At 35.8% G+C, this 25024-nt stretch overlaps 1 protein-coding gene and 1 long non-coding RNA gene across 8 annotated transcripts in view; one reads left to right on the forward strand and one right to left on the reverse strand.

Annotated features, from left to right (window-relative positions):
• Positions 1 to 25024, reverse strand: part of LOC112970157 — a 75661-nt gene that overhangs the window by 30685 nt on the left and 19952 nt on the right. For 3 of the 6 annotated variants that reach the window (XR_003254910.1, XR_003254912.1, XR_003254908.1), the window contains exon 2: positions 154 to 276. This is a non-coding gene — a long non-coding RNA (uncharacterized LOC112970157). Of the gene's footprint in view, positions 1 to 5; positions 22 to 153; positions 277 to 4007; positions 8368 to 17892; positions 17975 to 25024 lie in introns of those variants that run through there. The other 3 variants (XR_003254909.1, XR_003254911.1, XR_003254913.1) reach the window with 3 other exon arrangements.
• LOC112970155 overlaps positions 8419 to 25024 on the forward strand; it is a 40730-nt gene continuing 24124 nt past the window's right edge. Inside the window, exons 1-6 of one of the 2 annotated variants that reach the window (XM_026074237.1) lie at positions 8419 to 9120; positions 10159 to 12627; positions 16216 to 16398; positions 19371 to 19538; positions 21344 to 21445; positions 24502 to 24612. In XM_026074237.1, the coding sequence (XP_025930022.1) occupies positions 9009 to 9120; positions 10159 to 12627; positions 16216 to 16398; positions 19371 to 19538; positions 21344 to 21445; positions 24502 to 24612 (3145 nt within the window). In that variant the 5' untranslated portion in view covers positions 8419 to 9008. The remainder of the gene's footprint in view (positions 9121 to 10158; positions 12628 to 16215; positions 16399 to 19370; positions 19539 to 21343; positions 21446 to 24501; positions 24613 to 25024) is intronic. The other variant, XM_026074239.1, reaches the window with a different exon arrangement.

Raw genomic sequence — 25024 nt, forward strand, 5'->3', positions numbered from 1 at the left:
CTTACCATATGGTGTTTTTTTATTCAGAGTATTTTGAATCTTTTTTAATCAATGAAAGATGTGATTTTTTTAATTTAATTCTGCAAAATCTGGAATCAGAACAGATGTTATTACAAATCCAAATAGTTAATTTTTTCCATCCAGTGTTCATACTACTGCAGCATCGTGTTTTTGAGGCAGTGGTATCAAACTTGAATTCAGCAGGCACTTCTGGCAGACTTGAAACAATTGACAGATCATTAGGTTGTTTCATCCTTTCCCTTGTTTCTGCTGCACCTACAAATTAAGAAGATTGGGGAATCTGTTGACCCATCTGGAAAAGAAAAGGAAGCAATACACTTCTTCCCTTAAAAATTTCTTCTACCAAGCAGAAGAGGAAATAGGAAAAGCTTTCATAGACCACAGCTAACAAGCAAGACCAGATACGGTCAGTGGAATTGAACTGATCTTAAAAAAAATAAAAGGGGGGGGGAAGGAAGTCTAACTGCAGGTTGTTCATACAAGTAGAGGAGAACAGTGGACAGCATGTAACGGGAGTGGAAACTAAGTAATGGAAGAAACTTAACTGGGATTACAGTGATGACCAAGCATTAAGAGAAATGAACAAGGAGGAAATGATGAGCAGATGGAAGAGGGAGGATAAAGCAAAGAGCAAATATAGACAGTGTAAGGACAAATCATTTATCACATTGAGGTAACTAAAAATATATGTATGTCCCATTCTACTATTAGTTTTTTATGTAGGAAATTATGGTGAGTTACTATAGAGATAGGTTTATAACTGTGAAACTCATAAGAGTGTCCACAACCCAATATTGATAATAAGATTCACTTTTTTTATCATTTTTAATCTACATAAACATATATCTAATTACAATGCTAATAAGAAATAATTTGAAAATACCATTTTACAGCATGAAAGCAACAGAAAAAGGATATGTTGAAAAAGAAAACGTTTTAATAATCTCTGAGTTTGAAAGTAATATTTTAATGAACTTTCAATTCTAATAACTTCTGGTATTATTTATAACGATTTTTAATATATCTACATTTAGAAATGCTAAATCAAGTGTCCTTTTAAAACTCAACTATATGTATATACCCATCCTTTCTTTCCTTCCCAACAGATGAACCATTCAGGAAAAGATGACAAACATTTCTTCTTTAAGAAGAACTAATTTGATCATTTTATTCTCTTAAAGTGAAACTTTTATTGGCTCTTCATTATCTTAATTGGACTTGTAGGTAGTAGGATAGCGTTTTAGTTTGAAAATATCTGTTCTTCAGCATAGAAGTTTTCTGAATGATAGTTATTATTTGCTGATTACACATGAAAATCTAACTGAAGAGCCAAATGCTGTAGATATTTAATAACTAGAGCAATTTAGAAAAGTGCCAAGTTAAATTTAGCAAGGAAATTAAACAGAAAGAGTGTAATGAATCAAACTGGAATATGGTCAGGACAACACCTCCATTAGATTTGAGTTGTATGCCTCATCCAAAAGACTGCACCTGTGCAAGCAGACTGCTTCTTGCTATTAAGCTAATGCACTGCATAAAGATACCATCCCTTGAACCACTAAAAATAGAGGGGTTTTGTTCATGCGATATAAGAATGTTGTCTATCTTCTCCCTTGTTTCTACTATGGTACCAGAGCAAAGAGAGTACTGTTACCACATGTAGATATACAAGGAAGAAAATTTTGAAAATGCCTTTTTTCCCAGTCTGCCTTTACACTAACAGTTATTAACTTTTATTCAGTATATAATTTGTAAACTTTATGTATTTTATCTGTTTTTGAAATTGTAAGATAGGAATTTACAGATAATATAAATAATAATATAATACAGTGGACAAAACAAGGTTGTAAACATGCAAAAAAATTCATATTGCTGACCAAACTGTAAGTTCATGTTAAAATACTGGCATGAGATTTTTACAAAATTTTCATAGGTCCTGAAATATTTCCTATAAGCATATTTCTTTATCCTATTTTTCATATTGCATATGTGTAAATATATGAAAAATAAAACCATTCCAATGTGGGTAGTGTAGCATGAACATTATAGTTGTGTTTTGTGTAGGAATATTGCTAAATTGGTAAAGAGTGTCTTAAACCCTACAACATGTGAAGGAAAAAAGAGTGGATGTCAGTAGACCGATTAAGGTAGACCAGTCATGATGCTTCATGGAATTAAATATACTAATCAGATTCTGAGCTTAAGGGACGGAAATAGAAAAAGAAGTAGAGCAAGACTGTGAATAGTGTTGCTCCCTCTTTTATCTTTACTTTTCACGTACACAATTTTATTAACTTAGACTTTGCAGACAAACTGACATTTTGTAAAGCATTTGCCCAGGTAAGTTGAGTTAATCATTATTTTTCTCATTTGCTTTAGCTGTTAAGAGTTAAATAACCAGTAGTTCTTTTTTGCTTCAGCAATTGGAAGGATATGTATATACAGCACATTGTTCCTGACTGGGGTTGACAGTGCGGAAGTGGATAAGTGCAAAGGAAAAAAAAAATTTGAACGTGTTATCCTATTAAGCCATAGCAAGGCAGCCAGCCCATCCTTCATTAGCTTAGAAAACCAAACTATTCACAGACAGTCCATAATAGCAAATGAGTATCTGAGAAAAATGAATCTTGGCTCATAGTAAGTATAAATATCTTTTTATTTTAAATAGCACCCCTAAGTTGGGTAGTATTTTATAGATACTTAATTGCTGTAAGTCATCGTAACTTTTATAAAATACAGAATTTCTGTAGATGCAATTCAAATAATTCAAATTATACTTGAGTATATAGTTGAGGTTTTTGAATAAATATGAATAATGGTTTCCTAAATAGAAGGGATTTTTAAGGTGGACTTTTCGTTCCTAAAACTGTATCTGTCATCTTATTTACGAACAGGTAGGGACTTAAAATGTAGTAATATATATTTTAAGAACTGAGAGCCTAGCTAAACAAACTTCAATTTGTTATTTGTATTGTCTTTATCTGCAAAGACTATTTCAGATGTGGAAGGTGAGGAATGCTATGGTAAGACTACAGGGATAGGATATATTAGTAAAGAAGGAATTTTATGTACTGTTGAGTAGAGAAGCTTAAAACTCAGTTTGCAGCACTTAAGTTTGGATAGCGGGGAGGTCCTCATCCTGCATACTAAACTACTCYGAGAAAAGTAGTTTTCCTGTTCCTCTTTAAGGAGGGAAACATTCTACCACTGGATCTGCTGGATCTCTCCCTCCCAGTTTAGTGAGGAAACATAAACATTTTCTTCAACACACTGAACTAAAAACATGCCTATGAAATATTAAACACTCTCTTTTTTGTTATCCTTTGCCCAAATAACTCCTATTCTATGCAACATAAATTCCTTTCCTCCAGAAAGTGACCTTGGACACTGCATAGTCAGAAAATAAGGTAGGATATATTCTAAGTTTCCCCATTATAGAGAATGGAAATCAAACCCTAGAAGCTAGGATCAATTTTTTTTCTTATTGCACTTCATATGAAATGAAAGATTTTTCTCCATCATAATTTATATTCTGTAGTCACACAGATGCTCTCAAAATAACTAGCTAACTCATTTCCAAAGAAAATTAATTGTGATAATATACAACTATTGCACAGGTTTCTCTTGATAAGCTGAGTTTCAAGTGAAATAAAAGAGAGGTTTAGGATTTACGTTATTCTTATTATGGTGGGATTAACAATTCTGAAATTCCAAAAATGACCATAGGTTGGCTTGACAATGGATTGTAGTACTTTGTTGGTAGCACTATCTTTTACCATAGAATTTATATTTCCTATTATTGGAAACAGCAGTGTGTTACAGTGAGATTTCTACTCATTTCATGTCCATTTGCCACATCACATCTGAAGTGCATTTCACCTACCTGTTCTTGTGGTCCATGCTGACAAAGCATGATTTATGTGCCAAAACAAAAACAAATTAAAAGTGACTGAGTGCAAGATACAATGCCAATATGACAAACTCACTGACAAGAAAAGGGCTGATCCAGCTCCTGTTCAAATAGGCTGTTTTTCCTTTGGCCTCAAAACAGGAATAGGAACGGTCCAACAGTTGAGACATCCGTGGCAATTCAGGAGGAAAATTTTAGTAAGGACAAAATGATTTTATCCAATATAACAGAGATACAATGCACAATAAACTAAGCTGTCTAGGCCAGTTGTAAAAAGTTTATTTTATACACACATAATAAATACATGAACATCCATTGTATTGAACTGATACCACTGAAAAATGTGATCAGTAACTTGAAGTATTCATTATACAGAATTCATGTTAAAGTCATCAGGTGGTTTGTTTATGGGTCATTTACAGCACAGAGGCCCCTTGTTTCTCCTTTTCTTTGGCATATAGGAAACAGTGCATATTTTTAAATGAGGGTAGAAATGAACTACTTTGATGCAGAAATGAAACATCTTCCAAATATGAAATGAATGTCTAGCCTTAATAATATAATATTTATTCTTGTTGTGGACAGGGACTCAGAATAATTAAACAGAAAGCAAGATTAGCTTAGTAAGTAGGCAGGAGCTTTAATTTAGCTTTATAAGAAAATGAATTTTACAAATGGTTTTGGCAGAAGTTAAGAATTGAAACCTGGACCTATACCTTGTTTTCTCTGCCTAGAAAAGCAGAAATACACATGCATGTACAAACCCATGAAAGCTGAACTATAATTTTTGTATGCATTTGTTGGCATTGGCATTCTCAGTAAAAATAATCTTGAAAACAGTTGACTGACTAGCTACCTTATTAGCCTTTTTAAAAACTAAAGCAAAGCGCAATCTGTGTGTAGGGAGATCTTTTAAATGTAATAGCCAGAATGGTATACCAGCTATTCCTCTAAAAAAGTCAGTCAAAACCTATTTCACACTATTTGTCTAGTGTCATTTGTTGCTTACATAAGAGTCCAAAATAATGCAAAAATCTTAATTCCATGGAGTTTGAATTTCCTGAATGTGCTCCTTTATACCACAAGTGATGTTCTTAGTTGCTTAGACAATAATCTTTCCTGAGAATCAGAAATGTAGTAGAAATACTATTGACTGGTGTTTGCTCATCTTTTGATGAGCTGAAAAAGCAAGATCTTGATTCAATGTGGTTATTAAAAATTCTGCAGCACATTTCATGAAATAAARTGGTTAATTACTGGAACTTAGTACAGTACCAGTTGCTGAGTAATTTCACTTATCCACGCTTTTCTAAGTATTTAATTTGGATGTACTATTCTCATATCTAATTGGGTACTGTCAGATAACTACTAAGTTCCATCTGAATGGAAGTTGATTCTTTGCAGCCACATAATTCATGTATTAATTTTGTGAAATGCTTTAGGGTCCTGTTATTCCTCCATATATATATATGAAGTGGCTGCCTGCTTCTTTTTTTCTATTCTGCAGAATGAACAAATGTTCTAAACATTTTCCAAAGACATTTTGGCCTGTTTTTGTCTGTTCTCCGGAGAACATATAGAGGAAATGATAAACAAATGAAAATAAGACATATACCAGCTGAGAGGAAGAATAAGAAACACCACTAAGACAGGTATTTTTGATAATGCACCTCTTTCCTTGCATGTGTTTGGCATAAAATATGTTCTTTGGCAAAAGTACTGCAGAAATGGGTGCTCAGAAATTATTGAAATAAGAAATAGTGGTAGCTTGATAAAGAGATTTGGAGCACCTTTGTAGAAATAAGGCAAAATGGAAGAGAATTCAATAAGAGGTACTTAAATGAGTGAGCCCTATTTATCTGTGGGTTATCTGCTACAGTGCATAAACACCAACATAGGTAATATGCTGCAAAGTACAATCAGTAAGGAAAGCAAAAGGAAGAATTCACAAGGAAAAGTCAAGCTTTAAGAATAACTTAATAGGAGGAGAGAAGGGGAGAAACCTAAGCAGTGAGAGACTGAGCCAAACATAATTGATAACTCTGAGGAGCAAAGTCAAAACAAAGAAAACAGATTAGTATGCAAAAGAAGAGTATTGAGAAATACAAAAAGCAAGAGACACAATGGAAGGCAATGACAACAATCTGGTATGCAGATTTGGAGACAAAAAGTCAAATGCTGTATCCAAAAGAAGGAAATGTATCAGAAGGGGCTGATATGGTTGAAACACAGAAGGGAAGGCAGTAGAAGGCTTTTAATTCAGAAGTGGTTATTTGAGCATTCTGAGACATTGTTCTTGTACCGTCTGAGGAACGTGAAATATTTTAGATATGGTATTTAATGGGGAGACAGTCAGTGAGCTGTCGCTGAAAATATTTATAGCTATGCATTCTACAACATAAGATAATGGAATTACAGAAAATAGGTTTACCACCTAAAAAGACAATATTATCCTGAAAGAACATTAATTGTTTTACAAATGTATTGTGTCACCACACCATTCTGACTCAACGTTTCTTGTGTCATTACACATTAATAATTTCCTCCATGTTTTTCCTTGCTTTTTTAAAGCTTACTTTGCCTTTTCTGCCAGTGTCCCATCATTACAATATAGGTTCACTGAACATGCTTATTCAGAAAACTTAAGAAAACAAATATTTTAAAATAAAATCTCCGTTATATAAACAATATGAAAATGAAATAAAATTATTCCTGTATTTTCTGTTCTTTCTTTCAAGTAAGATTTTTAATGCAGCTATTCCTGCCTAAAAACATCTCAGAAGCATATGTTAGAAAAAGAAAATATGTTGTTGTCCACATTATTATCACAAAGCTTGTCATCACCCACATTATCTTGAAAGAAATGCTATTAGGGATTCTGTTCACAGTGAAAATAAACACATTCAAGACAGATTCAACTACTGCTATGGTGGGGAGTGATCTTTCACTCAAAATTTAGTTAAGGAGTCGCTTACTGTGAGCTAACCCAAGCACTGCTGTTTGTAGTAAGAATAACCTATCACATACAGCACTGTGTCAGTGGATGTTGGCTTCTATCCAGTGGCTGAATGCCTTTATTCTCATTTAAGGTAATCGGACTAGCGAACACTCAGCTTCTCCCAAGTAATGTCCAGCAGTGGACAAAATTGTCCCTAATTAAGGGTCTTACCCTGCAATCCTGATGCCTTGAGCTAATCGTTACTCAAGGCAATGGGACTACTCATGTAACTAGGATTGAAAGTGATGAGATTCCTAAATCAGTTAAACTCAGCACATCTGAGTTGTAGAACCAACAAAGCAAGAATAAAAAAAGAGAATGCAAAGAAAATGTACATAGAAAACATGAGTGAAAAGGAAGAGCTGGTGCCTCACCCTTTTCTGAAATGGTAATTCTTAGAAGAGAAAGTACAATTTAACATTTGGAAATGTAGTAGGGACAACAAAACTATTTGGATTATAAAGGTTCTTTGCAATGTTTATTTGAAAATTATTTTAAGATATCAATGACAACATACTGCATCTAGAGTTTAAATCGGTAATATATAAATATGAAAATTAACAAAGGATACTAGTCTTCATCAAAACAGTCTAAAGAATCATCCTAAACTATAGCTTTCATCTACTTTTCCTTTATTACCAAGTACAAAAATTAAAAAAACAAAACAAAAAAACAGCTTAAATCATGCTGGTCACCTCGGTCTTACTCCTTATCTTTGACCACATGACAAAATTTGTAGTCCTACCACTGGGAGCAACTTTGTCCTGTGGCAATCCCTATTGGTGGCAATCACTGTTACATGCTGAGATTATTAAATTTTAGGAGTTAGGGAAGGGGAAGGGATGTTTAGGGTTTTCCTTAGGCTGAATTGAGAGCAATCCTAGAAGTAAAAGTATTTTCTCAATTACAACTTAATAAAAGTAAATATAACTAAAATATCAATTATCACAGATTATGGGGGTCTGTTAGCTTGCTCTTTCTGTAGGCATAAATATATGCACCGATCTACAGATCATAAGGTAACTCTAAAAATGAGTTTAACGTTCTCAATATAGTAGTAACTAATAGAACATTGATTTTTATCTGGAGCTGACAGGCATTGCCTCACATCCAAAACTAAAGATGAATGTTGGTCCCAGCCCCTGCCTCTGTGTCCTTTAGACCCTCATATTTGGCTTTCAGATCAGGTTATTCTTCCCACTGAGAAGAGAGCTCAGCTGGCTCCATCATGTGTTGCTTCACCTAGCCTTGTAGCACTGAATTTAACACCTTCAGGCAGGCTTGGCTGTCTGTCAAGCTTTGACTAACGATACCTGGAGAAAACAGAGCGATAGTTGCATTTTGCAGATTGACAATGTAAACATCCCATAGTGTCTGCTGTGAAATAAATACACAACCTTCTCCATAGGTCATTAAAATACAATAGAAAATCTTTAGGTTTGGGGGGGTTTTGTTGTAGTTTGGTTTGGGGTTTTGGGGGGAGGGGGTTGTTTTTTTTTTTTAACAGATTATATTTTTAATACTGTGGTGGAAAAAAAACAGTTGTAGGTTTTGGCCAGCCAACTTTCCCAGGAAACATAATCCCAGCAAATGCTACCCATGCTATGTGGCTGAATAGGCCCTACATAGTAACTCTACAGCCTGGGATACAGGCCTTTTCCCTCACTACCATGCCTTCAGTCACCACTCAAGCTCCACTGCACAGTAGGAGTGATAACTTCTGGATTTTAGATATGCAGCTCAGTTCAATACAAATTTTAGGTTTCAGTTCACTGCAAGAAAATAATTGACTAAACATGGATGGAAAGATCATCTCCTGGTTGAGGGTTTGAGAACTCTGTTCTCTTATATTCAGTCTAACCATTTTTTCAAAAGAGAAAACAAAAATCATTGTTTTCAAAATGTATATAAATTAGATATTGAATTAGAAATGGCTGCTTAACACAACATAGTAATGTCTAAAAATCAGAATCATAGGCTGGTAAAGTCAGCAATGGTCCAAACCTCCCACGGACTTCAAAGAAAAGTTAGAGAAAGTTAGAGAGCAAAATTATCATAGAGAATCTTTATCACGATCAAATGTTTTCCCTCCCACACAGAAAAGTGGAGCCCAGATGCCCCCAGGTTTTAGAAATGAGTAGAAAAAGAAGAAAAAGCTGCAAGGGCAGAAAAAGCTCTGATTCCAGAGAATGTAAGTTTACTGAAATACTTAATTTGAAGTAAAAACATCAGAATCATAGGTGTTACTCTCCAGTCATTCATCAAGACAGAAAACCATCTTTGTGCCCAAAGCTGCTTCTTCAATTGGAAATATTTACACACTCAAGTGTGGTTACATATAGGTAGTGTCTTGATGAGACTACTTATTTTTGTTGAGCTGCTATCCTACTTATTTCTGAGAGTCTTTCCAAAGATGCTGATGTTTAATACCTCAAATTTACATCATTCTCACTGTAAATTTATTGATGTTGTTAAAGTATAATAGCTTGATCTAATCCTRCTTAGCTAGATGTTACTGTAAACTATTATCCTCTAATGCACATGACCTCTTCTAAAAAAAGCTCAAGCCAGGCAGATTTTCATGTGCTGTATAAATGCCATGAAATCTTTCCTAGTACAGCTTCCCCCAGGAAACAGTATCGTCTTGCTCTTAGAACAGGGAGCTGTGGCTCATTCCTCCTGGGAGTGCTGCCACTGATTTGCTGTGTGATTGTGACAATATTCATTAATCCCTTTGTTTGCTCATCTGCAAAAGGATTATAAAAGTCAAGTTTCATGTAATCTACCCCAGAATGCAAACATGCAATGGGATATTGATTGTCCCAGTGTGTTCACAGGAAAGAAGTAAATACTCAGAGGAAAAATGGAAGTAAAAAGGGTAGATCTTTCTAAATGCAAATTAAATCCTATATCATCTCACTACTATAAAACATTCTGAGAAAAAATAAATGTAATATATCAATTTCCTGTAATTGCAGTGAATTCCTGTAATTAGATTGAGTTAACATGGGCTACCCTATTTGGCTTTGTGTTACTTATCAAATAACTATGTCAAAAGAAACAAATACTGGAAAGAAAAAATACACTGTTGTGTAAAATATGCTAAACTTTAGAGCTAAAATATGCATTCTCTGTGAAAAGTGTCTCTAAGCTAACCATACAGTTATGATGATACCTACCAAATCACAAGAAAAATGTTTTTCTTTTTTTTGTTCCCCCCTTAAATTAGATGAACAATTGCCACCCACTTGTAAATGCAAGCAAAATCTAGAAAGCCTGGAAAATAAAGTAGATGAGGAGCTGACTCACTTCTCTGAGCCATCAGATGTAAAGGGTTCTGAAGAAAATGGAAAAGATCATGAAAATAAGAATCAGAATACCTCAGATGCATCTGAAGATAGAGACCTTGATAATGTATCAGGCAGTGAAAAAGAAGGAAAGAAGGGAAAGAATTGCCCTCCTCAACCATTCTCTCCTCAGCAAAATGAAATCCTAGCTACAGTAGCTTTTGGTGAGTCAGAGGGCTCATCAACAGGAAAAATTACACTGTGCAGCAAACCAGACTCTGTAAAGTCCATTAGTTTGGCTACTGGAAAAATTACCGCAGAAGTAAAATATGATTCATTTAATATGAAAGTTGAAATTAAGAACCTTTCTTTGTTTGGTACAGGAACAAACCTTGTAGTCCAAAAAAGGAAGAGTTCAAAGAACAGTAAACGCTGTCATGAAAGACGATACCAGAAAAGCCAGTATTCAAAATGTCCTAAGTACCAGTGTCCTTCAACCAGCCATTCAGTAGATGACAATGAGAAATATAAGGTATCCTCTAAACATAAAATCCAAACTGCCACTAACAAGGATGCCTCCCTGAAAATGAATATTGAAGGAAAAGAAATTAAAGTGAAATATACCAATAGAAAGAAAAATCTAATGGTTAACATCAAACCTGGTGAACAGGTACATAGCAAAACCTGCAGTGGTGACTTTGAAGATATGTATTGGAGTGAAACAGATTATTCTGTAACAGAGGCACCTTGCAATACAGATTGTGAGTCATATTTTAGCCTTCATGAAAAGGACAACTCTACAGTCCTGGATGGGTGCATACTTCTCCCTCCACCTGAAGAGTTTGCTGACTATGACAAAATGCATTTGGATACTGTTTCAGAGCAGGTATCTTTGTACTCTGATAATGACAGAAGAGACTCTGACAGCCTCTCTGCAGCCTTGAGAATTTGGGAAGAAGAAAATTATTTCTGTAAACATAACAAAAAGGAGTATAAAGACTACACCAGTGAAAAGGAATATTTTTCAAAAGATAAAACAATTTCCTCAAAAATGAATAATAGAAATATTCTAGATAGTAATATCTTGAATAAGCCAAACTTTGATAAGGCACTCATCAATAAGAGCAGTGGAACAGGTCAAGAAAGAAATATCAGCGACAATGGCAGTGACACTGAACAAAAAACAGCAAGAAGAAGGTCCTTCCCAGGTACTACCCTTGATGTACTATCACCAGTTCATCCTAGAAGGGATTCTGGCTTTTATTCATTGCCGTCCTTATCCTTAAAAGTATTATCTAAGGAGGCCAAACCAGTGGATGTTTACAGTAAGAACTCACACCCTCATACCAGCGATACAGAACTTTGTAAGTGTCCTGACTTCACCTCATCACTGAGAAGTCTTAAGTCTTCATATCAGTATGTTTTCACCTCATTTGATCATAATATTACCATTTATCCATCTGAAAGTCTAGAGGATACTTGTTTACTGAATGAATATGCAAACTATATGGGACAAAGTGAAGAAACAGAAGAAACATTAATAAAGACTCTTCATTCCAGTGATACTATAAATGAGAAACAAGAAAATAAACATGTGGAGCCTCTGAGAAACCTAGCCATAAGGGAGGAAGATACAGAGTCTACCGAAAGCATTTTAGATGAAGGTACACCAGAGTACAGCCATCTAGAAAAGCATGCGAATTTGCAGAACAAAACTCAGCTGATACGGGTCTCTTCACCTTCTAGAAGCCCATCAGGTGAGCTTATTAGTGACAAGGAAAGTACTGATGATGTAGCTACTGAATGTGTCTCAAACCAACTTTCAGCTTTACAGCCAAATGTTCAGCTATCCCCTGCAGAGCCTGCAGTAACACAGAAAAGGAGAAGATCAGTAATGACTGTAATAAGTGGAGCACTAGAACAAAGACTTATCATCCAAGGTGACAAGTTGATACCCAATTCCTTTGGCCCTGCAGTAAGAAAGGAGCCTAAACTTCCCTGTAGTATAAAAAAAAAATCCTTGCTGTCACCCTTGCTATGGGATCCTGAGGAGCTTGACACGGAAAATGAATTAGAAAGCTTGTCTGAAATACAGGACATATCCGGGAACATCCTTGATGAAGCTAATTGCCATGATGATTTAGCACAGGCTGCCACATTATCTACTTCTTCAGCATACACAGAAAAGAAACAGATTTTCACAGAACATTTGTATATCAAGGAAACAACCGAGAACCTTTGCAGCAAACAATTATCTGATAACAGCTTAAGAAGAGAGCCTGGAGCACATCAGCTACATCAGTTTGCCAAATCCAACTCTGATGAAACTGAGAAAAAGGCTGAAATGAAGGAAGATTTTCATCAGAATACAGATATTCCCACATCATCAATAAAACAGATTTGTCAGAAAGGTAGGTATTCTAAGACTTCTGGAGTCAATATCACTTATGCACCTTCTGTGTAGTTGGCTTAGTGCTTTATTGAAATCTGTTTGGGAAAAGGAAAGTATATAATTACTTTACAAAGAGATCATATTGGTATGCTTAGCTATTTGGTTGTGTTACACAGTTATCATGTTGAGGATTCTAGGAGCTGTCTTGCAGAGTCAAGTAAGTTTTAATAAAAATGAAAGAAAATTTTAGTACAGCTTTGCTCAAGAGGTGGATTTTCTGCATTAAACAATCAACCCACCTGGTATATCTAAGTGAGAAAAGCAAACACCAAAACATGTTTGGGGGTGGGGGGGGAGGAGGTTGTTTTTTTTTATGGTTGCCCTGTGACATTCTCAGAGCTCTAGTTGGTATTTAGAAACCACATAAATCTGTTTCTGGAATCCATGTGGTCCAAGCAAATATTGAATTCTGAGAACATCTCATCCTAATTCTGGCTGAGCCTTCTATGGGACTCAGAATGACCATAGCAGATCATTTAACCTTCCTTTCTACTCTCTTTATATAGCTGAGAAAACTGCATATGACAAAGGTTTGGGGTTTTTTGTTTGTTTGTTTTTAACATGGGGTATTAATCTGTTACAAAATTTCTTATCTTCCCTTCTGTAATCTATCCACCCATGTCCATGACTGGGTCACTTAAAAGCAGTGTTTTGAATCATAAAAATGTGAAGCCATACTGGGACACTGTACACTACTATATAAGCTTTTTACTTTGCCTATACATATGAATATGTACACACACATTTGTAAATCTTCAGTCTGTATTTTTGAAATATCATTCTAAACCTCTTAACTTGATTAAATAAAAATTAAAATTATATGCAAATATAACTCAGATCATCCTCATTCACAATATTCTTTTAACTTGTACACAATATGTAAACATCAAACAACAGTGAGAAGTTTGTTATCTACTTTGGTGAAGCTAGCATTTCAAATAGGCTGTCTAAAATTGTCTATCTCAGTGTCAATGCCAGATAAAAATTTTGTTTCTATTTTTTACTGTGAAGCAAAGTACAGAAAAATACACACACACATTGCTGAAATTTAACTTAAATACAGGTTTTTTAAGCTTTTGGAAGGCTGCGAAGGTATTTTGGCATTTAAGGAAAAACGGAATTTGATGTTTCCAGAACAAGTTGAATCTGTGCAATGTTAATGATATATTTCATGCTGTTTTTTGTGATAAAATTATTAACTGGGGAAGAGCTAGTTACATAAGAATCTCAGGACAATAGGAATAAAAGGCTATAGAGCCAATTATACTTACAAGAATGTAAACATAACTCAGTGCATGCAATACTAAAATGTTAGTCATTATAAGTCTATAGAGGCCACAAAATAAATCTGGCAACATAAAAATCTGTAAAAATTTGCACTAGTATGGAAATACTGTTTTTAAATGTTAAGTACTTGCAGTACAAATTGCCTAAGTGAATTTTATAAGGGCCAGTTCATGAATCTTTGGTGCCACATTTTCATCTGTCCTTTTCTGGTAAAATGAGTTCACTATCACTTCAGTGTGCATAAGCCCAAACATCTGTGTGCAAAATGGTCTGCAGTTTTTCCCTATAATATCATATGGATTCAGGTCAGACTTTGCATTCAAAATACACGATGTCATGCAAGCAAAGTAGCTAATAACATGCAAACATGCATCCACATATTTTGCAGATATTGTTGAAGAGGGACCACAACAAGATGATGTTGTTAGCCTTTGAGGGACCACAGGGGGAGCAAGCTCCCCTAGAGTCCCAAAGAAACCCTTCTATGCCAAGTTCTAAAGATACGTAATTTTGCATTATTATCTACCACAGAATAATACAACTTTGACTATTTCTTTTAACATGAGCAGATGTAACTATCTGCATATGTTATGCCATGTAATGTTAGCAGTTTTCAAGATCTCTGGCTTCAGCTGAAACTATATGAAGTAACTGCCTTCAGTCAGCCCGAAATGCAACCTGCCATATTCAACTCCAGAAGAGAATGTGTCTAGCAGGTTTGGAGACTAGGAGTTTCACACTGTTTGAAAATACATGCTTTTTATCATGGGGAAAATACTTTTAAAAATCTTAGTAATCTTTAAAAAACACTGGAAAGTTTTTAATAATATTTTTCATTCACAGTATCTACAGAAAATATTGATATGTCCTCCAAGTTCACCTGTTTTGGCACTCCCAATGGGAATTTCAAAACTACCAAAAGTCTGCTATTGACTATACAGATGGATAGATAGATACTGATATATTTATACTACACAAAAATAAACAGAAAATTAATTAAATGAAATGTCTTTAGAATGGAGGTATAGAAAGAAGACATTGAAGGAAGTCTTCAGAATAAGGGGAAATTTTTCTAGCTTCCACCTATCCTAGGAATAGTGGCTTAGGAGTGAGGTTAAAAAGCTTGGAACCCTTGACAAGGAACCAACTAAGGAATAGAAAAAAATTGTTTTGATTCTAGCACAGCCTTGTAAACAAAGGACTACATGTTTTCCTCCCTTGCAGCAGCAGGCCATTTTTGTATTGCTATTCTATTCTGTCTATCTCAGGCATGCTCAAGAAACCTTGACCTATACATTGGACCTCAGTGGTTAAACACACTGCACAGAAGTGCACTTAGCTTACAATAATAGCAAGGAATGATTATTTGTTTTTTCTTGATTTTGTTCCCCTCTCTTTCCATTTCCTCCTGACTAAGGCTTTTCTATGTGTGTGCTGTCTCTCAACTATCACCTCACCTGGTTTGTGCCACCCTGAACCCATAACTTTGGCCTTCTTTTAGTCCAGGGATGAATTTGAATTTTGCATGCATATTATTTCTGTGGAGGTCCCGCCTTAAATAAGTAAATGTGTGCATCCAGAAAAAAAAATGAGCATTTAAAGTTTTAAAAGTGATTGATGTGAATCAGAGTCCGCTTGGAATGTGGGAATACCAACCTAATTAGCTTCTGCCCTAATTAGACTTTGGGCAGAAGGAGCAGTGTGGCACTTCCTGTGCTCAGTAATTGAATGATGCTGGAAGGGAAAAATGGCAATTATTTTCAACAAAGGGAGGGAGCATTTAGAACAGAGGGGGAAAAAAATAGAGCAAAACTTTGTTAACAGGATTGGGAGGAGGAGTCCATGCAATATAAAAGTCTGCTGATGATGTGAGAACTTAGGTATAGTCAGAGGGGCAAGGACTTATGTAAAAGGCATTTTAAGAAATCAGTTTCTTGACTCTCACAAATAATCAGTTGTCTTGGAAAAGAGTCTCAGTGATACATGTCAGTGACAGTGATCTGAGTGAGGCCAGAATGAGACAGAAAGGACAARGTAGCTGCTGAACCAAGAGGTGCACTCTTCTCTGCATGAAGAACTCAGTTCTTCTAAAAAAAAATACAGTTTATGAATATTTTCAGTACTATTTGATATTTTCGTTTCTGTGTTTGCAAACAGGCTACTCATATTTACAATGTGGAAATTTAAAACAATATAAATGCTTGAGCATATTCTGAAAGTTGTCTTACACATATTTCTCACAAACAACATCTGATTTTAGACTTGAAATCAGAAATGAATAAGACCAGAAAGCTACCTTTGTCGAAAGACACCAGAGCCAGCGATAGCTCCCAGGAAGAAGCAATAGACCAATGGGCCAGGAGACGGAAACAGTTCAAAGACAGCAAAAAATGCAGTTCAACTGGAGGAAGCTCCATAAACAGCACAATCACCGAGGGATCAAGTGAGTAACATTAGTCTGACAATTGTATTCTTTTTCCTTTATGTGACTGACACTCTGTTAGGATTATCAGCCATGGAGATTGATCTTCAGTTCGTAACCTGAGTCTCTATCTTAGTCATTACTGTGAGCAATCATACTTTATCCAATTTAACCATTCCTCAGCATGGGATTTAGGTTCCTTCTTTCTCCTTCATACAACACGACAAACAATCTGACTGATAAAAAGTAGACTTTATCATCCTTGTCCATACACAATTAGGCATAGGACAAACTCTAAACATAGGCAGTTAGGTAATTGCTCATGGCAGCAGTTTTATGGGTGCAGCAAAAATGTCACAGTCTCATTGCCTGCTTTGCTTAAATCAGAGCTGTGGGAAGCTGGGAGTTCCTTTCTCCTCACTAAGATCCCTCCCCCAGCTTTTATCTTCAGGTTTGCTGCCCGGGTTGTCCTTCATTGTCCCTCCAGTTACTGGAACAGTTATTCCTGTAACTGTCTCATTAAGAAATCTGTCACCTTGCCACATGTTTGAGACTATACCAAACTCAGCAGCTCCTCAGATGCTTGATTCCAATAGCCAAAAAGAACCTAAGTGCAACTCATCCCTGACACTCATAAGATGCTAGACTTGACATCTGTGCCAAAAAGCTCAAGCAGAGGAGAGGTGAAGAGACATTCAAGAAATGTCTTGGCATAACTCCCTAATGCCAGAATGCCAGTATTTCTTTCTGTGTTTTTACCTATTCAGTGCACTTTGAGCTCTACTACAATTTTAAAAATTCAGTATTCTAGTTGTCAAAAAAACACTGGGCTGTACTGAATTGCTTGGTTCTAAGTCTAGGGTTTTTTTACGTATAAATTCATGCTAGTTGGTTAAGATGTGCTTTAAGTATGACAGCTCAGTAGTATATAGTTATTAGTGATTTTTATACAGTTAATCATGGCATCTCATACTGTCTGTATAATAAGGGAGAAGTCAGTAGATGTGGCATGTTTGTGTATATAGATACAGTTAAGCAAACTGTCAAAGAAAAGTGGATTGCATTGGATACATGCTAGATAAATCCAGGAAGTACAGTAACTTGTTGAACAAAACTAAAGAAAGGTTAATTTTTATCTTTTCTGTTTTGAAATTGGAAATCATTCTACATAACTGTCACACCAAATACAGAATAAACAAAGTAAATAGTGCCTTTCCCCACCTGCGTTATACAAGGCATTTTGTACTTGAAGGACCATGATTTTTTTTTTCCTCTCAGACCATTTATACTAAAGTATTTTTTCAGTCTATCCATTAATATACTCTCTGATATTTTATACTTTTCTGTGCCTTTCACCATCTGGTTTTAGCTTTCAAGTTGTAGCTCCCAGACTGCTCAGGAAGTTGGCATATCACTGCACAGCCTTTTTCTCCCCAGTCAAACTGCTGTCTATATTCTACCTCTCACTCAGCCATCTCCCCTCATGTCCTGACCCCTTGTCACCCTGAAAATTACTGATTTTTCCTGTAGCAGAGGAATTACAGAGTTCTTCACTGTCTCCATGTTAATCTGGGTGATACGGTGTGAGCCAGTGGACCTGTTACAAGACATAAGACATTGTGAATGTAAATTAATATAAAGCAAGAATCTGAAAATCCAGTACTAAAGTTTTGCCATGAAAACTATTAATTATGGAAGGATATATATACAGGCTACTTAGAATACATTATAAATGTAGTGATATAGTGCATATACTATTGTAATGAAAGCATGAAGGTTTAATTTCCTTTGGTCAATAGTTCATATCCTATAATGAAAAAAGTCAACATTTTTTATGTTTATCTATGACATGTCTTAAATAAAGTCTTGCTATTTCATAGGACTTTAATACAGATTTTTGTAAAAACATATAGGACAATAGACTATTAACAGTGTACTGTAACTGGGTCAACAGTGAATCATTTGTCCATATAATCCAATCTGCTTTAAAAAAAAAAAAAAAATCACTGATTTAACATTCTATGCAGGGGAATCTAAACAATGATCACTATATTCCAAAAACTCAGGATTTTGGAACTTTTGTAGCCACAACGTAATGTTTCACGTAGACAATCAGTGGTCAAGAGGAGACACAAAAGTGAGTCTGTTCTGGGCTTACAGATCTGTAGAACAGCAGAATTAAAGATGTCCATTAGCAGAGTAAAGCAAAAATATGATATCTACAGAAAACAAGAAAAATCTGCCACAGAAGCAGAGAAATACCATGCAACACTGTATTTTTCAGTATGACATTATAGATATTATTTTAACAAGAACAACTCAGCAGGAATGTATTGATTTGAGGTTATTTACTATATGCGGATACAGATATATTTTTATGAAACCTCCTGATAACACAAGTAACAATAAACCAGGTCAAACAAATATTCAGCAGCCTAAAGCATTACAGAGGACAAGCGAAAAGTCCTATATCCAAAAATAAGACTCTTTCCTCRCTTCCCTTTTAGTAAAACTAAATACAAGACTATGCATCTGGAAGAGTTAAGATTAGGCAAGCAAATGTAGTAATCATTACCTGAGTCATGTCAGTTACTTTCCTGCTTCTTTTTGTCTTCCCACATGCACTGGACTCATACTAAATTCCTATAAAACTTGTTCAGCTTGCTAATGAAACAGACCAGATAAGAAGGCTTCACAATTAATTGCCTAAAGCCAGACATCTCTTAAACAGGTGCAGCTCCTGTTTTGACCATTTGCATTTATACTTCACTTGGTATTCACATTCAATATGCAATAGCACCCAATATTGTGATCTTATATTCTGACATCTTTGCAGACTGTCCTTTATTAGCAGCAGCAAAATTGCAAAACTAAATTGAGACAATACGAACACTTCCTTAAGAAGTTCATGGCATTTCTTCCTCACTGAAGTCTGTTGTTTTCATTCATTTTGCCTACTGACATTATTTTTATTTGTTTTATCCTCATGATAGTGAATTCAGAGGATGCTCGGTCAGTAGAACTGGGACTACATTCTGAAAATGAGGACAGAGGTTTCTATACAGAAAACTTTCATTCTGCTTCTTGGGTTTTCAGAGGAGATGATGTCTCTCCCAATAATAGTCCTAGATGTCTCAGCAGAAGGCCTAGACCAGTGGCAAGTAAGTAGTCTAAAGCTACAAGTAACAAATGTCATAAAACTATTTGTAATTTGGGCACTCTGAGAATACCATGCGGTTAACATTTTGGAGAAGATGCCAGACACTTATGCTGAAGACAAGAAAAAGAGGAGTCCGAAAAGGTAAAAGGGGATTACAAAACTAAATAAGTATTTCTTATTGAGCTAATTTCTCACAAAATATTGTGATTACTTGAAAAAAATCTATATTGGTAAAGGGTCAGAATAAAACTTCCTCTCTTGCTGCATGATAAACATAAAAGCAATGTATTTCATAGCTTCTTCAAGCTTGGCAGCATCACACAGGACTATTTGTGGACATAAAGTATATTTAATTGTCATAAAATCAGTTCTCCATCAAACTTTCAAACAGTAGATCCAGAGAGAAAAGCATAAAGTTTGCTATGAGTATTAAGTAGTCTTCTTGTTCTGTCTGCAGTTTAAACCCTGTTATGCAAACAGATACAGTGAATGTCTTTTTGTTTGTTGGGTTTTCCTTTGCTTTTCAAATGTTAAGTTACTGAAAGGTAACATGGTTTGAAGAGCTAAGAACAAAGTGAAACACCTCTGTAGCTTTCCAGGAGATAGTTCTTTGCTGGAGCTCATAAATCATTCACCACACACTGGAGGAAACAAAATGTGCTCCATAAATCTCCAGGTATGAAAAATCTCCTTTAAAATATATGAGAATATTCTATAGAGCTTTTTGATTGCTTTCGCTCCCCAGAGGAGAGTCAGAAGTTCAGCAAACCACTTAAAGTAGGTATTGAAGTATCTATGCTCTTTTAGATAGATGATGTCAATTGGCCTGCTGGTAAAGTAACCTTTAAAGCAATTTCTATTTTCCAAATGTTAAGACAAAACAACCATCATAAAATAATATTAAATTGGCCCCCATTAAACAAACCTGGTAAAAGAATCAAATGGTCAAAAGCAGACACTCTGAGAAGAGAATCTGAGCTTACACTGAAGTCTGGCAGGAGTATAACATTTACTAATGAACCAGACCTTTTGAGACATGATACTAATACTAGGCCTTTATTGCTGTTATGAGAAAGAAAAGTTGAAATGTGAAGCAGAGAATTAGACCCTGATCTTCCTTTATAAGGAGGAGGATCCTTTTATGTGTTGAATTTTGCTGACTAGAAGTACACTTCACATGGGTACGGCCATCTGTGGTAGAAGATCCCAATGGGGGGCAAAGGGCGCAGGGGGCAGGGAGAAGGGATTGGACTAGAGGACTATGAGGGAGTGGGAGTGGGGAGAGAACAAGGAAGGGATGAAAGAGTAAAAAGGAAGCAACTGGTGTCCAAAAGATAGAGACCTTCAAAAACATAAAAAGGAGAAATAGACTTAAACTCATTCAAGAATTCAGAGTGAATTTTATATTTACAACTTAGAGCTCTGGCACACATTCATTTAACAGAGGGCAGGAGTGATTTTCTCTCCCAAAATGTTGTCAGTGGAGTGGAATGTTTGAGTGCGTCTTTGCCACTTCAGTACAAAGTCCAGCCACTTAACTTAAACTGCTGATGAAATCATACTTCACTGAAGCTGTCCGGCTTTGCCCTGAGATGAATGAGGTTTTGTCAATCCCAGTGTGAGGGGGGTAAGGACTGACAGAGGGGCAGTACCAAACAGCAAGGAATGGTACTGAAACCACCCCAGCAATTTGCAGAATGAATGAGTGTCAGTTCCTATAGACAGAAAGTTTTATAAACAAGCTGCTGCTTGTTAAATTGAATTTGATTTGCAAAGAAAAAGGATCTCCTTTTCCCTTCCCTGCAGTTCGTGAAAGAACAGTGAAGATCTCTAAAGGAACTGGCAATTACCCATGGGGTTTTCGAATCCAGTTCTCAAAGCCTATCCTTGTGACTGAAGTTGACACAAGTAAGTAGTGTTTCTATCTATCTATTAACTTCTGCTATGAAAATATGTTGGTGAATAATTTGCACAATTAGTGGATGTGAGATATTTAATAAAACATACTTGCACTTCTGAACTGCTCGTGACAAACTATCTTAAGGCCCCAGTAAGTCTGGAGGCAAAGAGGACACTGGTCTGTGTCCTTCCAGTGCCAGTTCATACCTTATGCAAGTGTCTGCATCAAACCTCTTTCCAGAAGGAAGGTCTAGCACTGACATCCATTAATGACAACAACCATAGAATGAAACAGAGGATGCGGTAAGGATGCACCCACATCTAGAGTACTGTGTGCTCTACTGCTCTTTGCATCTCAGGATGGACACAGTAGAGTTAGAGAAGGAACAGGAGGTAGAGTAGACTCTGAAAGATTTCTACTACCAAAGACTCAAAACAGACCAAGAGGGCCCACCATCAAGGCATCTAACAGCAGCTCTGTTACTTTCCTGGCCTTATGTATCATGTTGTCCTGTTTCCTGACTACAGTGGTCTAATATAGGAGGCCTGCAAATCCATTAGCTGAACCCATCACTTTAAATACTGCATACAAATGGTATCATTATTAAACTCCTCTAGAGAAAAATCAGAAAAGCCAGAAATCTGAGCAAAGGAGCAAAATGCAGAGAAGAAAGTGACATATCTGAAAGGTCAAACACTAACACATTAAAAGCTTTAAGACTTGTATCAGAAACCCACACAACTCCTTAAGATCTGAACATTGTTAGATTTATACCTCAGCCATCATGTTTTGTACATGATACTGTTGTTCATGACTTATAAAAGTCATTCTAACTTGTTGCCTCAGAGTAAATGTTCTGCTTATTAAATGCTAAAAATAAAGCCTTCAGTCTAGAAGAGTAACTCATGCAAAGGACAGACATATTCAACAGAAAAAAAAAACCAAACACGTTAGAAGTAGTTGACTTATTTTCTATCCATTTGCAGAAGCTGGTTATGATTTATCCAAGGACCTCTTAATCTCTTACTGTAACCTACATGTAAATAAACATGATTTTGGCAACATGTCCTTGAAAATTGTTCTGTGTTTAAGCATGTAGAGTCAATAATTCCATTATCAATTGAAGTCTAGCTAACAATGTCAATCTAAAAAACCTTTTGCCTGTAGAATACTGTACACAGGACCTAGTAAGATTGAATTATGACTAAAGTGACTACGTAATCCTATTTATCCCAAAACACCTATATAATTTTACTCCAGAATACAGTTTTTATATCTGTAGCCCTTGAGACTAGATAATCTTCAGAGTATAATTCAGGTGCAAAATGATATGACATGAATCTGAAAAAGTAATTTTGAGAAAACAAAATCTTTCTGGTCATCTCATTACAATGTTACTTTTGAGAGTGAGGTTAAAGATTGCCATCACTCACTGCAGATTATTTTAAGAAAACAAAATTACTGGGCTCTGCCATCATTGATCTAAATACTACAACTGTGGTGATGTGTACTTGGACAACTAGTTGTGGTATCAGATTGCTGGGAATTCAAGTTCCCATTCATGCACAGTTCTCTTAGCTCCAAAGAGATATTCCTTCTCCCTAGTTTTAAAAGTTTCAGCTGACTTCCCCATTATAAACACATAGATTCCCCCAGTGCTCTTAAATCAAAGAATATAACCCCTGAAGAGACCTTTCAAATACAAATGAGGGAGTTTTACACCTAAATGTAAATAAATTATAAGTCATATACACAGCATTAACCCTAATATCCAACAAACACTAACCCTAACACCTACTAATTAAAATGAAGTATAGCAAAACAGCTACTCACATCCTATGTCACTCCTAAGTTTATTTATATCTTCTGTTTTCAAATGTGTTTACTTTTAAACAACAAATGACTATTCTTTTTTACAGACAAACTTTTAGTAAAATTGCATTTCTTCAAAATATGGCTGCTCCCATTAAAAGAGATATAAAAATTGCATCTGGATAACTTTTCAGTTGCACAGTGAAATAGACATTTTTTAAAATAATATTTTAAAGAGCATTTATGATCATAAAATCTTGTATGATACATTGAAGGCCAGCACAAACCAAAATGTCTAATTTGTGAATGGTTTGTAATACATATGTGGGTAAACCATGGCTTTTTGTGCCTACTGTTTTTTATTAAGTTTTTACTGATCTGTTACCCCCAGCTTCTAAGTGTCCTCAGAAACACATGGAGCTATCACATTTACTTATAGAGTTCAGGTTATTAAAAATTAAACTTTAAATAATATGGGCATGGAATAATTTTTCTTCCAGAAAGTATTTTCCCAGTATATTAGGAATGCTCAATTATAAATGAGAAGAAAAAACTGCGTCTGAAAAATATGTGGGTGGGATTTAAGTGACTCTGCATTAGTGTTTGTGAATGGAGCATATTTATCACATCTAATTTGCCTCCATTCCTGGCTAGTATTTGTCTGAGGTGTATTTTATTAGGAGTATATATACTTTGCAACAGTTAACAAATAAACAAGATGATGATACATAAGCAAATCTGAATCACTCACTCTTTTGTTAGCTAGTATGTTATTTCCTCTTAAAGACACAAACCACAAAATATTATAGCCAAATTCTGTTAACCAGCAAGAGAAACATTAGCTTAGAAAGCAGTCTTTTGGTCTAAAATTCATAACTCACTGGAGTAATGGATGCTCTTTCCACTGTTTTCACTGAAGTTTGGACCAGACCTTTTGCGGAAATTTAGGCCCAAACCCTCGAAAATACTGAACTGCCTACTTGCCCCTTAAAGTATTTAAATCATAATGACATTAAATAACATTTCTCCACTGCCAGTGATTCTCAGGCACTGAATCAGTACTAAACCCTGAAGTTTCATTTGTAGGGCACTCACAAGTTGCTCAGAAAAACTTACCCACATCCAAGTTGAAGTCATGAAGACCCCAAAGCATAATTCTTGACTAGCTGGACAGACATCTGTTTTGCTAGCAAAGCCTGATCACATAGATATGCTTGATAATAAAATCCCATTTTTCTACTTTTGATTCTAGACAGTGCAGCTGAAGAAGCAGGGCTTCAGGTAGGGGACATTCTGATAGCAGTCAATGGAACTGATGTCACCAGCATGCCACATTCAGAAGCTGCAAATCTGGCAAGGAAAGGTGAGTTTGAAATCATCCTAAATTACATGAATGAGGATCACTATACAATGCTCATAACATACAGACAATATGGTGATGGAGGCTACAGAAGTCTTAATTAACAGTTAATATGTCTACACTGGCATCACCTAAATCCCTTGCTTATCTAGACCTTGCTAGGAACATAGCAGAAAATGGACATACACAGAATCACACACACAGAATCGCTGAGGTTGGAAGGGACCTCTGGAGATCATCTAGTCCAACCCCCCTGCTCAAGCAGGGTCACCTAGAGCACATTGCACAGGATTGCATCCAGGCGCGTTTTGAATATCTCCAGAGAAGGAGACTCCACCACCTCTCGGGGCAACCTGTTCCAGTGCTCTGTCACCCTCACAGTGAAAAAGTTTTCCTCATGTTAAGATGGAAGTGT

The sequence above is a fragment of the Apteryx rowi genome, unplaced genomic scaffold (assembly GCF_003343035.1).
Source record: "Apteryx rowi isolate R43461 unplaced genomic scaffold, aptRow1 scaffold_382, whole genome shotgun sequence".
NCBI classification, from domain to species: domain Eukaryota; kingdom Metazoa; phylum Chordata; class Aves; order Apterygiformes; family Apterygidae; genus Apteryx; species Apteryx rowi.